Source organism: Delphinus delphis, chromosome 6 (genome assembly GCF_949987515.2).
Source record: "Delphinus delphis chromosome 6, mDelDel1.2, whole genome shotgun sequence".
NCBI lineage: Eukaryota > Metazoa > Chordata > Mammalia > Artiodactyla > Delphinidae > Delphinus > Delphinus delphis.
In genome coordinates, this window is record NC_082688.1 from 37,261,122 (window position 1) to 37,277,852 (window position 16,731).

General features: G+C 40.6%; 1 protein-coding gene across 1 annotated transcript in view; it reads right to left on the minus strand.

Moving 5' to 3' along the window:
- UNC13B (unc-13 homolog B) overlaps window positions 1–14,643 on the minus strand; it is a 224,937-nt gene extending 210,294 nt beyond the window's left edge. Inside the window, exon 1 of the mRNA XM_060014566.1 lies at window positions 14,337–14,643. Coding sequence (XP_059870549.1) covers window positions 14,337–14,358 — 22 coding nt within the window. The 5' untranslated portion in view covers window positions 14,359–14,643. The remainder of the gene's footprint in view (window positions 1–14,336) is intronic.
- Between the last annotated feature and the right edge of the window lie 2,088 nt (window positions 14,644–16,731).

The window sequence follows — 16,731 nt, forward strand, 5'->3', positions numbered from 1 at the left end:
CCAGCAGTTAAGTGATTTGATTTTCAGTGATTGCACCCCTCTACCGTCTCATTGTGGCTTCTCCTTTGTCTTTGGATGTGGGGTATCTTTTTTGGTGAGTTCCAGTGTCTTCCTGTCGATGATTGTCCAGCAGCTAGTTGTAATTCTGGTGTTCTCGCAAGAGGGAGGAGAGTACGTTCTTCTACTCCGCCATCTTGGCTCCTCTCCTCCCCCCAACTCATCTTAAGTTTCTCCTTCTTATAGATCCCTTCCCATTGGGCTACAAACATTCAAATTTCCTTTTTCTTAAGACCACTCTCACCCCTCTTTTTTTTTTTTTTTGCCACACGCCTAGGCATGTGGGATCTTAGCTCCGCAACCAGGGAAAAAACCTGCACCCCCTGCAGTGGAAGAACTGGAAACGTGGATTTTTTTTTTTTAAGATTTACTTGTTATTTGTTTATTTTATTTATTTTTGGCTGCATCTGGTTTTAGTTGCGGCTTCTCTCTAGTTGTGATGTGCAGGCTCCAGGAAGCATGGGCTCTGTAGTTGTGGCATGCGGGTTCCAGAGCCCGTGGGCTCTGTAGTTTGTGGCACACAGGCTCTCTAATTGAGGCGCGGGCTCCCTAGTTGTGGTGTGTGGGCTTAGTTGCCCGCAGCATGTGGGATCTTAGTTCCCTGACCAGGGATCAAACCCGCATCCCCTACATTGTAAGGCAGATTCTTAACCACTGGACCACCAGGGAAGTCCCTCAACATTTCTCTTGATTGCAAAACTTCTGAATGAGTAGCCTACACTTGCTGATTCCACTTCTTCACTTCCCAAACACTCCTTTTTTTTTTTTTTTTTTTTGCGGTATGCGGGCCTCTCACCGTTGTGGCCTCTCCCGTTGCGAAGCACAGGCTCCGGACGCGCAGGCCCAGCGGCCATGGCTCACGGGCCCAGACGCTCCACGGCATGTGGGATCTTCCCGGACCAGGGCACGAACCCACGTCCCCTGCATTGGCAGGCAGATTCTTAACCACTGCGCCACCAGGGAAGCCCCCCAAAGACTCTTAAACCGCTTTAATATGATGCCTACTCTCACACTACTCTAATGAAAATTGCTCTAGTTTTCAAATCCAATGACATTGTTTTTCTTTATTCTCAACCAGTATCATTCATCTCTATCATTTGATCGTTCCTTCTTGAAACTCCCTTTAGTCTAGGCTTCAGACACTGACACAGCACCTCCATTTTCCTACAGTTCTGATCACACCTATCAATTCTTCTGCCCATTCCCATAGGTACAGCATTAGCTAATTTTTCTCCTCTATTATCCTCTATGTACAATTTTATTCATGCTAATGGCTTTATTACCAAATAACTACAACTCCCAAAATTTATCTCTAATGCAGGCTTCTCTACCAAGCTACAGATCTACATTTTCAGGTACCATTTTCAAGGGTGATCTGCAACAAGACAAATACTTCCCAACTCAACATATTGTTTAAGTAACTTATCTTACAGACACCATGAACTCAGCTGAACCTAACAATTTTCCTTCCTCTCTATATATTTTCTTCCTCAATTGAGAAGTCTAGGATGACTTTCTGACTTAGATAAATAGATGTCACAGAGCAGGATGAAGGTCATTAACACTATTTTCATATTAAAATAAGTGCTCACTCAATGCCTGGGATAGTGCTAATCATCTTCCCAATTATCTCAGCAATACTTTGCTATAGCTATTTTCACCATCTCTAGTACTACCACCTTAGTACAAGCCTTTATCCATCTCTCACCTGAACACTCCAAGTGGACCCCCTGCTTCCACTGTTGCTAGCCATGGCCTCCCACTCCAGTCCATTCACCACAAACTGGACATTTGCAAAATATAAATCAAAGCATCTTTGATTTATAGTCTCTGCCTACCACTCTTCCAGTAACCCCTTGCTTTTCTCCTTCACCTCAAAATATTTGCTTCCAATTCACTTTGCATGAAAAACTTACCTCAGGTCTCTGATGGATGGTTCCTTCTCATCAATCAGGTCTCAGCTCAAATGTTACCTCCTCAATGAGGCCTTCTTTGAAAATCCTCCTTCAAATAGCTCTCCCACTCAGATCACTCTCAATCCCTGTATCCTACTTTCTTACCTTCACTGTACTTATCATTGCCTGAAATCATATTATTTTTTATTTGTGTATCTCCTTTTAATAGGAGCTTCATAAATACTTTGAATGGATGTATAAATTTTAAAGATGTAGAAATTAAGGTTCAATGACGTTAAGTAACATATGTAAGTTGTGGAGCTGATATATTCACCAACTGAGGTCTGCCTAAAACCAAAACTTTTAACATCTACCCTATATCACACTAGTAAAGCATAGTAAGAGTAAAAGCTAGAAAGACAGACTGGGGAATATAATCAGATAGTCAGATAATGAAGTTTGAAATTATAAAAGCAGAGCACCATTCCAAGGAGTGACATGCTCTATGATGTGATCATGGGTTTAGATGGCTGAAATGAGGTGGACAGAGGTTTATATCTGTATCATTCACCGCCCTCTCCTTGGCAACCAGACTTCTTGTATCCATTTGCAGATGAAGGCTCTACAAATCTGGCTCATAACTAATAACAGTAGACAGAAACACAAGTGAGCTAGCCCTTTGAATCATCTTTGCCCCACTTTGAATCACATGTAAAAGCAATTACCTTCCCACTGCCCAGCCCCTCCTTAGTTGCTAGGCAGATCTTCCTCATTCATGGCCCTCTGGCCTCTTCTCAATATCACTCATAGTAAAACACTATGGAAATTAATAAAGCAAACAGTTGTAAGAGAAAATTAATAGCCTAACACAATCCACAGGCCTATTTGTTCTCCAGTCTCAAATAAGTACTAAGAACTAAATGGACAGAAATAGAAGAAGTAATAGAATTTTTAAAAAGATTTTTTTTTGGAAAGCTGTACTTCCTAGTGATTAAGAATTGATTTTTCCCTATTTTATATATTTAGCAGAATACAGTTGGTATACATACACTGTAACACAAACTTTCTCCTGTCATATTTTTACCACATATTTTATCACTATGGGGTTCACTAGCACAAAAAAAAAGAAGTCCTGATAACTCATTTTCCTTTGATGTCATGGGCTGCTCTCAAATGTTCAGTGGATAGTTGCTTTTGGAGATTACACCTGAGAATTACCAGTTCATTTTTACTGAAGAGACAAATAGAAGAATGAAACAATTTCCTTTATGAAGCTGAATACAAAATTCTACCACATGCCTACATTTTTATTTCATTTCTCAGTAATCACTGAAAGGATCACAACAAAGCATGAAATGCAGAGCTGGTTATCTAAGCTTCCTCATCAGAAGCAGCTACACCTAAGTATTCTATACAGAAGGAAATAAGTTATTTTTCAATAGCCCTAGGAAAATGGAGCTCACTGCTCTTCTGTGACAGTTCAAATCTCATCAAAAAACTTGGTCCTTTAGTATCCTCCAATAGTTACCTATTAGTTGCTGTTGTTTTCAGTATTATGAAGTCATGGATTTAAGCATAGTTGATATGCTTCAATTCTTGTGGTTGTTATCCTTATTGATATTGCAACTTGCCCATCTTTGGCCATTAGGAGCCTCTCACTGATAATATCTTGATATGTATCTTTTCAGCCTTTTCCCCCATATAGTTACATACCATTTGACCATTCTCCTCACCCCTTTTTTCTTTTTTCATTGAGCTCCATTTTCACATACATTTTCTCATGTCAGTAATTTTTTTTAATTTTTTATCTTGCAATTTCAGACTTACAGTAAAGTTGCAAAAATAAAAATATGTTAACTGATCTCTTTAGAAAATATTCTTTTTTAAAGGTATGTAATGCCACTAAGTTCAGGGGCTATGCTGTTATCTTGTTCAGCATCATAAACATGAACTCAACATTTCTTTCAAAACATGAGGGCTGGGCTTCCCTGGTGGCGCAGTGGTTGAGAGTCCGCCTGCCAATTCAGGGGACACGGGTTCGTGTCCCGGTCCAGGAAGATCCCACATGCTACGGAGCGGCTGGGCCCGTGAGCCATGGCCGCTGAGCCTGTGCATCCGGAGCCTGTGCTCCGCAATGGGAGAGGCCAAAACAGTGAGAGGCCCGCGTACAAAAAAAAAAAAAAAAAAAAATGAGGGTCACAAATGATGTGAGGCATCATTTTGAGCATAATGGATCTCGTCAGGTCATTAAAAAAAAAAAAAAAAAGACATTTCCAAGCCTACAGGATTAACATGTAAAAAGTATGTATTAATGCCTGTGAAGTAGTTTGAGAACATGGCCAAATTCCCTTTTTTTAAAAAATGAATATTAGGAATACAGTTACTAGGAGGTAGGTTTTGGAAAACTGTTTTATATTATCAGCTACAGTTGAACATAACCAATGACCAAGAAATTTTAATCCCAGATATATATATATCAGATAGACATACAAAGGTAGAACTAAAAGATACAAAGTACATTTGGAGTGGTATTATAAAATCATAGTCCAAGATGGAAAACAAAAATGTCCAGCAAAGGTAAATAAACTGTGGCATATTCATACAATGAGATACTACACAGTAATAAAAATAAACTACTGCTAAATGCATCAAGAGGAAGCATCTGACAAGCATAATGTTAAGCAGAAGCAGCCCAAAAGAAATATCTTATAATTCCATTTATGAAAAGTTCAATATGTCAATAATACCTCAATTTTAAAAAGCTCAAAAACAGGCAAAATATACTCTATCTTGCTATGAACCTAAAACTGCTCTTAAAAAATAAAGTTAATTAATTTTTAAAAAACAGCTAAACTACAGTGTTAGAGTAGGATAATGTTACCCTTGGGAAGATGGAAGGGAGTAATGACTGAGAGGAAGGGTACGGTGGGCTTCTGGGGTGTTAGTAGTATTCTATTTCTTGACCTAGGTGGTGGTCACATGAGTGTGTTCACTTTGTGGTAATCCAGTGAGCCATACAAGTTAAGATTTGTGTATTTTCTTTTTTTTTTTTTTTCGCGGCACACGGGCCTCTCACTGTTGTGGCGTCTCCCGTTGCAGAGCACAGGCTCCGGACGCGCAGGCTCAACGGCCATGGCTCACGGGCCCAGCCGCTCCGCGGCACGTGGGATCCTCCCAGACCGGGGCACGAACCCGTGTCCCCTGCATCGGCAGGCGGACTCAACCACTGCGCCACCAGGGAAGCCCGAGAGATTTGTGTATTTTCAAATATAAACTCAAAATGGATTAAAGACCTAAATGTAAGGTCAGACACTATAAAACTCTTAGAGGAAAACATAGGCAGAACACTCTGTGACATAAATCACAGCAAGATCCTTTTTGACCCACCTCCTACAGAAATGGAAATAAAAACAAAAATAAACAAATGGGACCTAATGAAACTTAAAAGCTTTGGCACAGCAAATGAAACCATAAACAAGACGAAAAGACAATCCTCAGAATGGGAGAAAATATTTGCAAATGAAGCAACTGACAGGGGATTAATCTCCAAAATTTATAAGCAGCTCATGCAGCTCAATATCAAAAATACAAACAACCCAATCCAAAAATGGGCAGAAGACCTAAATAGACATTTCTCCAAAGAAGATATACAGATTGCCAACAAACACATGAAAGGATGCTCAACATCACTAATCATTAGAGAAATGCAAATCAAAACTACAATGAGGTATCATCTCACACCAGTCAGAATGGCCATCATCAAAAAATCTACAAACAATAAATGCTGGAGAGGCTATGGAGAAAAGGAACCCTCTTGCACTGTTGGTGGGAATGTAAATTGATACAGCCACTATGGAGAACAGTATGGAGGTTCCTTAAAAAACTAAAAATAGAACTACCATACTACCCAGCAATCCCACTACTGGGCATATATCCTGAGAAAACCATAATTCAAAAAGAGTCATGTACCACAATGTTCATTGCAGCTCTATATACAATAGCCAGGACATGGAAGCAACCTAAATTGTCCATCGACAGATGAATGGATAAAGAAGATGTGGTACATATATACAATGGAATATTACTCAGCCATAGAAAGAAACAAAATAGAGTTCTCTGTGGTGAGGTGGATGGATCTAGAGTCTGTCACACAGAGTGAAGTAAGTCAGAAAGAGAAAAACAAATACCGTATGCTAACACATATAAATGGAATCTAAAAAAAAAAAAAGGTTCTGAAGAACCTAGGTGCAGGACAGGAATGCAGACGTAGAGAATGGACTTGAGGACACTGGGAGGGGAAAGGGTAAGCTGGGACAAAGTGAGAGAGTGGCATGGACACATATACACTATCAAATGTAAAATAGATAGCTAGTGGGAAGCAGTCATGTAGCACAGGAAAATCAGCTCGGTGCTTCGTGACCACCTAGAGGGGTGGGACTGGGAGGGTGGGATGGAGACCAAGAGGGAGGAGATATGGGGATATATGTATATGTATAGCTGATTCACTTTGTTATAAAGCAGAAACTAACATGCCATTGTAAAGTAATTATAGTCCAATAAAGATATTAAAAATATAATAAAATAATTAAAAAATTAAAATGAATGACTAATCAAAAAAGATTCGTGTATTTTAATATACATGTTATAAGTCAATAAAAAAAATTTTAATATACAACTATCAAATCTTCTCTGAACTTTATTAAAGACAGTCCACTATAAGGTATGTATAAAACACCTCCCAAACTTAAAAAATCTTGCTTTAAAAGTTAGAAAAAATAGTGCGGTATTTCCCTGCTCTAGCAGGAACTTAACTTACTCTGCTTATCCCAAATCAGACCTAATAATCCTAATGGATTCTGAGTTTATCTAAGAAAGGAGATATTTTAAGACCTATGTAGATTGCTTGGGCTTGTTATCTACTACATAACAAGCACAGAGAAGGTACTCAACAAATATTTACTAATGATACACAGCCCAAACTTTAAACAAACTCACATAGCAAAATCTGAAATACCTAGCACTGGTAAAATAGGATAAACACTCAGTCTGTTGGCCTAGAGTGCAACTTCCAGAAACCCCACCTCTAGAAACTAAAAAATTTACAGAATGTACCGCTTATAAGGAAGAACACAATTTATGACACTATCTTTGGCAGAGGAAATTGGTCCTTTCCCCCTTCTGCCTAGCTCAGACAAGGCACAATCAACTTCCTGATGCCATAGCTAAGCAAAAGACACCCAGAAGCAACTCTGCCTGTAAGGGCAGGGACTACTTGAACCATGATGTGATGAAAACGTAGCAGCAAGGATTTAGCTGAGGCAGATGACAATGTTGGAGAAATAAGATGAGAAGAAAGCACTTGAGCAACCTGTTCTTATACCTAAAACCTCTAAAATCATTACTATTCCTACTTTCCAGAGTGGCAGTAAATCAAAATATATCTTTGGAGTCTCCCCAGGCTAGAATAAACCCACAATCAATAGGTGTCCTGAGTGTCCATCAGAGTTCACCTCCTAAGAGTTTCCCAGTAGTACCTGTTCAGTTAGTTAGATGGCTGATATGTAATGATAAATTATGATAAGCTTTTCTAAGGGCAAGTCACAACATACATTGACTTGGTATAGTTCTCATCACTAGTGACATTGTTTTGTTCTGTTTTAAAAACACAAGTAACAAATGTTCAATATAGAAAAAATAATTTTTAAATAATACAAAGAAGATAAACAAGAAAAGTACATGAAAATCACAGGTCAAACTTAAAAGAGCTGAGGTCTTTGGTATTTCTGGTAAGCAAAAAATATTACCTACTGGTGAAGGATCTGCTTCTAATAGAAGATTACTGATATGAGAGATGTTGAGGCACTTGGTTTGCTAATGGGTCCAGGTGAGTGTAATTATTATGCCAAGAAAACAGCAATGAGCAAATCACACAGAAAGACCAGGTGGAAAGCTGAGTGGCGATCTCCAAACATAACAAAACCATCTACAGGGATGTTCCTTGTAGCATTGTTTATAGTAGCAAAATTATAAATTATATTGTTTATAAAGGCAAAATTTATAATAGCAAAAAAAATTCTGATCATCAATATGAAACTGGTTAAATTATATATGCTCATATGGGGAGTAAGAATAGGGAATGGAGACAGGAGAACTTTTTCCTTTCACTTCACATCCTAAATTGTTTGAATTTCTTATCATGCATATACATTATCTCTATAATAAAAACAAAACAATGAAAGCAATGAACAAAAAACTTAACAATGGTGTTGAGTGGGTGGTAGGACCATGATGATTTTTATTCTCCTTTTTACACTTTTCTGCATTTTCTCAATTTTCTATGATTAACAATATATTAGCATATATTGCTTTTTATACCTCCAAGACTATTTTTTTGTTTTTGATTTTTTAACAAGTCAAGTGTAGTCACTTCTGGTTCAAATTAGGGAGGGAAATCCAGTGCTCAGTTATAAACACTGTGGCAGTTACAAAGAAATACGGAAAGACTCAATTCTCAAAATGCTTATTTGTTTGGAGAAAACAGTCTTGAACACCAAGACAACAAAAGTTAAAGAAAATCATTGATTTAATTTACTGGAGTTGCTTATGTGGTACTGGCTCCTATGGAAGCAAAAAGATATCAGTATTGTGAAGAAAGCTGTGCCGAATGTTTGAAGAAAGACTAAGTGAATTCTATAAAAGGGTGTTTTTTAAAATTCAAGTCTAACGTCCCACTCAACGTCAAAATTCCTTTTACCACTCATTCAGTCTCTGCTTAAAGTATCCTATGTCAAAAAATCCTCAAAAGTAGTCCATGGGCTTCCCTGGTGGCGCAGTGGTTGAGAGTCCACCTGCCGATCCAGGAGACATGGGTTCGTGCCCCAGTCTGGGAAGATCCCACATGCCGCGGAGTGGCTGGGCCCGTGAGCCATGGCCGATGAGCCTGTGCGTCCGGAGCCTGTGCTCTGCAACCGGAGAGGCCACCACAGTGAGAGGCCCGCGTACCGCAAAAAAAAAAAAAAAAAAAAAAAAAAAAAAAAGTAGTCCATGCCATTAGTTAAGAACAACTCTGTTAAAGTTCTTCCTTATGTTAAGCTAAATCTAATTTCCTATCATTTTCAATCACTGGTCAACTTGTCCTAGTTCTGTCCCCTGGAGCAATAGTTTAGACAATTTTCATTTACTATTATGATCCTCCCCCCTCTTAAATCTTCTCAAGAACTAAACCTCTCAATTCCTCAAATGGTTTCTACACCATTATTCTAATTATTCTTCTCTGAAGAAATTCCAGTTTCTCAGTGTGCCTCTTAGAATCAAATACCCTGACTGAACACAAAATTCCAGAACTGATCTGACTAGTGCTTTTATCTCCTTTGTTTGGGTCACCATGAGCACAGCACAAGACTAGTTGCTAGGTGGTATACAATTCATTGTCAATTTAGTGGCACTGTTCAGACCATAAGTAATTTATGTTTTAATGCATTTAAGAGTTTAAAGAGTGTAAAGAAGAAAGATCACTGTGGACTGAGGAACTGAGGACATTTTCAACAACAAAAGTTGAGACTGTAAGCTGGGAAATGAAGAATACATTTTTGATAAGCGGAAAACACAAAAAGACTATTTCAGAGAGTATAAATGTGGAACACTGCCAAGGCAGGAATGAACAAAGTTAGTGCTAATAAGGATAGGCAAGAACATAGGACCAAAAGGAGGGCTGGAGTCAGACTATTGAGAGCCCTTAACCTGCAGGGAATAGGCATGATTAAAGAGTTAGACCAAGAAATTGACTTCTTGATTGAGATATTTGGAGATGATTAAATCAATACCAGTTTGCCAAATTCTACATCAGGTTAAATACTGTTTGAAATTTTTTTCTAAATTGAGGTATAATTTACAATGTTGTGTTAGTTACAAGAGTACAGCAAAGTGATTCAGTTATAATATATATGTATTCTTTTTCAGATCTCTTTTCCATTATAGGTTATTATGAGATATTGAGTATACTTTCCCATGCTATACAATAGGTCCTTGTTGTTTATTTATTTTATGTATAGTAGTGTGTATATGTTAATCCCAAACTCCTAATTTATCTCTCTCCCCCAATCCCCTTTGGTAACCACAAATTGTTTTCTATGTCTGTGAGTCTATCTGTTTTGTAAGTTCATTTGTATCATTTTTTTAGATTCCACAAATAAGTGATATCATATAGTATTTGTCTTTCTCTGTCTGATATATTTCACTTAATATGATAATCTCTAGGTCCATCTATGCTGCAAATGACATTATTTCATTCTTTTTTATGGCTGAGTAATATTCCATACTCTGTGTGTGTGTGTGTGTGTGTGTGTGTGTGTGTGTGTGTGTGTGTGTGTACATATATATCTCACATCTTCTTTATCCATTCATCTGTCGATGGACATTTAGGTTGCTTCCATGTCTTGATGATTGTAAATAGTGCTGCTATAAACACTGGGGTGCATGTATCTTTTTGAATTAGAGTTTCCTCCAGACATACGCCCAGGAGTGGGATTGCAGGATCATATGGTAACTCTATATTTAGTTTTTTAAGGAACCTCCATACTGTTTTCCACAGTGGCTGCACCAATTTACATTTCCACCAACAATGTAGGACAGTTTCCTTTTCTCCACACCTTGTCCAGCATTTATTGTTTGTGGACCTTTTAATGATGGCCATTCTGACTAGTGGGAGGTAATACATCACTGCGGGTTTTTTGTGGGTTTTTTTGATTGATTGATTTCTATTTTTGGCTGTGTTGGGTCTTTGTTGCTGCATGTGGGCTTCTCTCTAGTTGTGGCGAGCGGGCTTCTCATTGCGGTGGCTCCTCTTGTTGCAGAGCACGGGCTCTAGGCATGCGGGCCTCAGTAGTTGTGCCTCGATGACTCTAGGCATGCGGGCCTCAGTAGTTGTGCCTTGTAGCTCACGGGCTTAGTTGCTCCACGGCATGTGGGATCTTCCCAGACCAGGGCTCGAACCCGTGTCCCCTGCATTGGCAGGTGGATTCTCAACCACTGTGCCACCAGGGAAGCCCTATCACTGCAGTTTTGATTTGCATTTCTCTGATAATTAGCAATGTTAAACATCTTTTCATGTGCCTATTGTCCACCTGTATGGCTTCTTTGGAGAAATATCTGTTTAGGTCTTCTGCCCATTTTTTGATTGGGTTGTTTATTTTTTGTTATTGAGTTGTATGAGCTGTTTGTATATTTTGGAAATTAAGGTATTGTCAGTCACATCGTTTGCAAATATTTTCTCCCATTCTGTGGGTTTTCTTTTCATTTTGTTTATGGTTTCCTTTGCTGTGCAAAAGCTTTTAAGTTTCATTAGGTCCCATTTGTTTATTTTTATTTCCATTACTCTAGATAAAAATATTGCTGCAATTTATGTCAAAAAGTCTTCTGCCTATGTTTTCCTCTAAGAGTTTTATAATATCCGGTCTTATATTTAGGTCTTTAATCCATTTTGAGTTTATTTTTCTATACGGGTTAAAGAATGTTCGAATTTCATTCTTTTACATGTAGCTGTCCAATTTTCCCAGCACCACTTATTGAAGAGACTGTCTTTTCTCCATTGTATAGTTTTGCCTCCTTTGTTGTAGATTAATTGACCATAGGTGTGTGAGCTTATTTCTGGGCTTTCTATCCTGTTCCATTGATCTATATGTCTGTTTTTGTGCCAGTACCATACTGCTTTGTTTACTGTAGCTTTGTAGTATAGTCTGAAGTCAGGGAGCATGATTCCTCCAGCTCTGTTCTTCTTTCTCAAAATTGTTTTGGATATTTGGGGTCTTTTCTGTCTCCATACAAATTTTAAGGTTTTTTTGTTCTAGTTCTGTGACAACTGCCATTGGTAATTTGATAGGGATTGCACTGAACCTGTAGATTGCCTTGGGTAGTATGGTCAATTTAAGAATATTGATTCTTCCAATCTAAGAACACAGTATGTCTTTGACTACATGGAAAAAGTTTCTAATTCAATTCTACTCCAAGATGAACTGAAATTGAGTTGTTATATAATATCATTACACAGGTTTCTTTCTGAATATGAACAACATTCCTAACTGCCAAAATATAATACAAGGAATGTCACTTTTAAAAGATTTATTTTTCAGGGCTTCCCTGGTGGCGCAGTGGTTGAGAATCTGCCTGCCAATGCAGGGGACACGGGTTCGAGCCTTGGTCTGGGAAGATCCCACATGCTGCGGGGCAACTAGGCCTGTGAGCCACAACTACTGAGCCTGCGCGTCTGGAGCCTGTGCTCCGCAACAAGAGAGGCCGCGATAGTGAGAGGCCCGCGCACCGCGATGAAGAGTGGCCCCCACTTGCCACAACTAGAGATAGCCCTCGCACAGAAACGAAGACCCAACACAGCCAAAAATGAATTAAATAAATAAATAAATATTTTTTTAAAAAAAGATTTATTTTTCAGCTCGGTGCTTTGTGATGACCTAGACGGGTAGGATAGGGAGGAAGGGAGGGAGGCTCTAGAGGGAGGGGATATGGGGACATATGTATGCATATGGATGATTCACTTTCTTGTACAACAGAAACTAACACAGTACTGTGAAGCAATTATACTCCAATAAAGATCTATTAAAAATAATAATAATAAATAACAAAAATATTTTAAAAATAAAAAGATTTATTTTGATCCATTTCTGTAAGTTTCTCCAGCATGAATACCTTGCCATTTAATATGACTACTTCTGTACAAGGTAGCCACTTGTTTCCATAATTAATAATCTTCAGGATCTACATTCAAAAGACAATGACCTGCTGGTCTCCAATCCTCCAGGTTCAAAAGGAGAAATATGACTAATGTAACATTAAAGAGAAAGAGTTTAGCTAGCTAACAGAATTTCTAGAAAATGAAAGCTTCCTGATATGAGAACAAATGAAAACAGCAGCAGCTCCTTCTCTAAAGTTTAAATTCAATTAAATAGGAATTTCTGGTTCAATAATGCTCCTGCCTGAAGAATCTTTCATAAGGGCTAGTTCTGTAATACAGTGTGGCAGCAGAGATTTAAACTGTCCAATAGACATTGCAAAACCCAACCTCTCCCAAATCCTGCTACTCAACAGCAGGGATCTAAAGGAAAAAATAGATTCCCAGCTGCTGAGAGAAAATGTCTTACTAAAATCAAAGCAAAATTCTCATTAATGAAAAATCAACCATGAAAGAAGAAAATTTCTGTGTGTCTCATAATCCCTGCAAAGAGCCAAATCCATTCTGGGTTAAAGCAGATTTAACAACAGTGGAAGAGAAGAGAGGAAATCAGTTCCATTTGCCAGAAGCTGAGGGAAACGCTTAACAGAGATCACAACAATGCTTCTAATCCATAGAGCCAAAAGAAACATGAACTCTATCCAGTAAAAGGTGCCAGGAAAAGGTTCCTGTGGATAAATTCTCTCACTCACAACGAAGCCACCTTATTCCACCTAGCTCAACACAGATGTGATAGGCTGTAACTTGAGTTTCCCAAGATCAAATTCAATGGGTAATCCAAACCCTGCTTTTTCTGATCAGATAATCTCTAAAATCACAGTCCCTGCATTCATTCAAAACCAGCATTGAGCTTCTACCACGTCAGGCACCCGGAATACAAAAACCATTAAGAAACAGTCTCTACCCTCATGGAGCTTAGTCCATGCACCTTGCCTCATCTTAAATCCCAAAGCTCTTGCCTTAAATATTTTCTTAGGTGGGTCAGTGGAAAGGCAATAAAGGACTTCACCTTTAGTTACTGTGATAGAAGTAAATAGATAAATCATACTTCTTATGCTCTGCTCCAAAAGGAGAGAAGCCGACACATCTTTCCAAGTCGAATATGAGCACATTCTTAGCCTAGAACCCACAGAAGGAGCAGGGGACAAAGACAAGCAATAAAGGGGTGCAAGCCAAGAAATACGCTGAAAGAAGGGATGTGACAGGTGTACCACTACACGTTCAAAGCGTGATTAAAAAGAACCTACTACTAAGCCGACTGAGGTTTTACCGTGCAGGGAGGAGGAAGAAAAGAATAGGGGGCTGCCCGCTATGAACAGACACCAACTATCCGCGGTCCCTAGCTCGTTCACTCTCGCTAGAGGAGAGCGCCAGACACTGTTTAATAGGATCTGGGCCTGCCAGCCAACAACACTGTCACATGGACACCGGAACGGAGAGCTAACAGTCCCTCATAGGAGCACGAGGAAAAACAAGAGAGAATGGAAAGAACTCTTTAAATGTTCAAAAATGAGTTAACATAATGGTTCCCCGAGGCACGGATGGGACGTAAAGTTTGGAAAAGGTGGTAACCCGACGCCCACTGGAAGCCCGTGGAGATCCCAGGGAGACGTCCGCCCTTGCACCCCAGTCCGCGCACTCACCGCGCACACAGAGCAGCGACATGGCCGAGGCGCCGGCGAGCCTCCGCCGCGTCCCAGCCCCGCAGCTGCGCCGGGCCGCTCCCTCTTTCCTCTCAGCAAGTGCAGCAGCTGTTCCCGCTATCGACCCCACGGGTCTCGCCGCTCCTCATGGTCCCCTTCGCAGGCAGCCTCCCGCCGCTCCCTCGGACCCGCTCCAATTTTCACCGTCTGAGCGGGCTCCCGATAGTGGTGAGTACCGGCCGGCAGGCGGGAGACTGGGCGCGGCACCGCGGCGCCATCGCTGAGAGGAAAGAGCGACCGGGACACCCTCCCCTCACTCCTGCCGGGATCCGGGAGAGCGCCGGGACAGAGCCAACCCGTTGCGCCCCGCCTCCCAGCCAATCAACTCACGCCCAGTCCGCCGACCCCGCCCCCTCACGGGCACGTAGGAGGTGGGGTCCCCTTCCGCTTTTCTTAGTGAAAGAATGAAGGCGGCTCCGCACTCTTACTAGGCTTGCTGCAGAGAGGGGCGGGCTTCCCCCTCACCTGCGTGGGGCGGGAATTGAAACCTTCTGCCCCTCTCACGTGGGCGGGGCTTCCACCCAAGAACAGATTCTTTTCATTGAGAATATCTATCGGACTTCCTTCTGAGTCTATCCCTTGCAGCTTACTGTAACAATTTAAGAAGATCGTACCACACTTTGCTGTACACCTGAAACTAACATAATATTGTAAATCAACTATACTTCAATTTTAAAAAATGGACTTTAACAAGAAAGAAAAGCTTTTGTAACTTTGTATGGTGATGGATGGTAACTACACTTATTGTGGTGATCAGTTTGCAGTGTATACAAATATCAAATCATTATGTTGTACACCTGAAACTAATATAATGTTATATGTCAACTATACCTCAATAAAGAAGGGGGCTACTGTGCTTCCCTAGTGGCGCAGTGGTTAAGGATCCGCCTGCTAATGCAGGGGACACGGGTTCGAGCCCTGATCCGGGAAGATCACACATGCCGCGGAGCAACTAAGCCCGTGCACCGCAACTACTGAGCCTGCACTCTAGAGACCCGGAGCCACAACTACGGAGCCCACGTGCCACAGCTACTGAAGGCTGCACACCTAGAGCCCACGCACCACAAGGAAGAGTAGCCCCAGCTCTCTGCCGCTAGAGAAAGCCCGCGTGCAGCAACGAAGACCCAAAGCAGCCAAAAAAAATAATAATAAATAAATAAATAATTTTAGAAGAATGGGCTATAGTTAATTTTTAAATAATAATAATAAACTTTAAACAAATGTCTCACCCTCCTTAAAAAAAAAAAAAGAAGACGACAGCCTAAAGGAAGATGTCTGGAGACCTCAGTTCTCATCTAGACCTGTTTTCATGGTCTCCATTGTATTTCCAATGTCTGTATATAGTATATAGTGCCTAGTGTATAGTAATCAGTCCGTAAATGTTGTTTTTTTGGTTTGTTTGTTTGTTTGTTTTTGCGGTACGCAGGCCTCTCACTGCTATGGCCTCTCCCATTGCGGAGCACAGGCTCCGGATGCACAGGCTCAGCGGCCATGGCTCACGGGCCCAGCCACTCTGCGGCATGTGGGATCCTCCCGGACCAGGGCACGAACCCGTGTCCCCTGAATCGGCAGGCGGACTCTCAACCACCGCACCACCAGGGAAGCCCCGTAAATGTTTATTTAATGAAGGATGGAGAGAAGATAGTCATTTTAAACTGAGGACTTCTGGCAGGATGATGTACATACATGCGAGGAAGTGAAAAAGACCAGAGCAGAAAACAGGAATGCACATAATATCATGTACAGATCCAACATCTCATCCACCCCAAATTTTGGATTTAATTGGTTTGTGGTAGAGCTCAGGCATCCTACCTTTTAAAAGCTCCCCAGATTATTCTGTGATGCCGGAGTTGAGCACCATTAGACTGGGTACTTTCTAAGTCCACATTAGATCAGCTCAAGTTTCCGTGTTTGTAAGCCCTTGGCCCAGTTGGATTCTGCCTGTCAGACCCAGGGAGGGTCTATATTAACGTAACACCGTCTTTGCCCTCCAAAAACAAGCCTAGTTAGCATATGACTCCTCTCACTGGAATATAGCATTTGGAGAGAGTGACACTCCAAATGATATAAGTAGGAACCTGGAGAAGGAAAGAAGACTTGGCTTATGCAGTGTTTGTCCAAATTTGGAGAAATACCCTGAGAAAGATTTTGAGCAGGGCAGCTGAGCCAGGCTAGTTAACAAAGATGCCTGACCCTAAAAACATTGGGCATTCTCTGGGCTGCTGGAGGTTGAAATATCTAGCTATTTAGCCCAGCTGTCCTAACCTCAAGAGCAAGGGACTAAAAAGGTGTTAAACTTCTGCATTCTGGAACTAAGAATGGAGACAACAAAAAA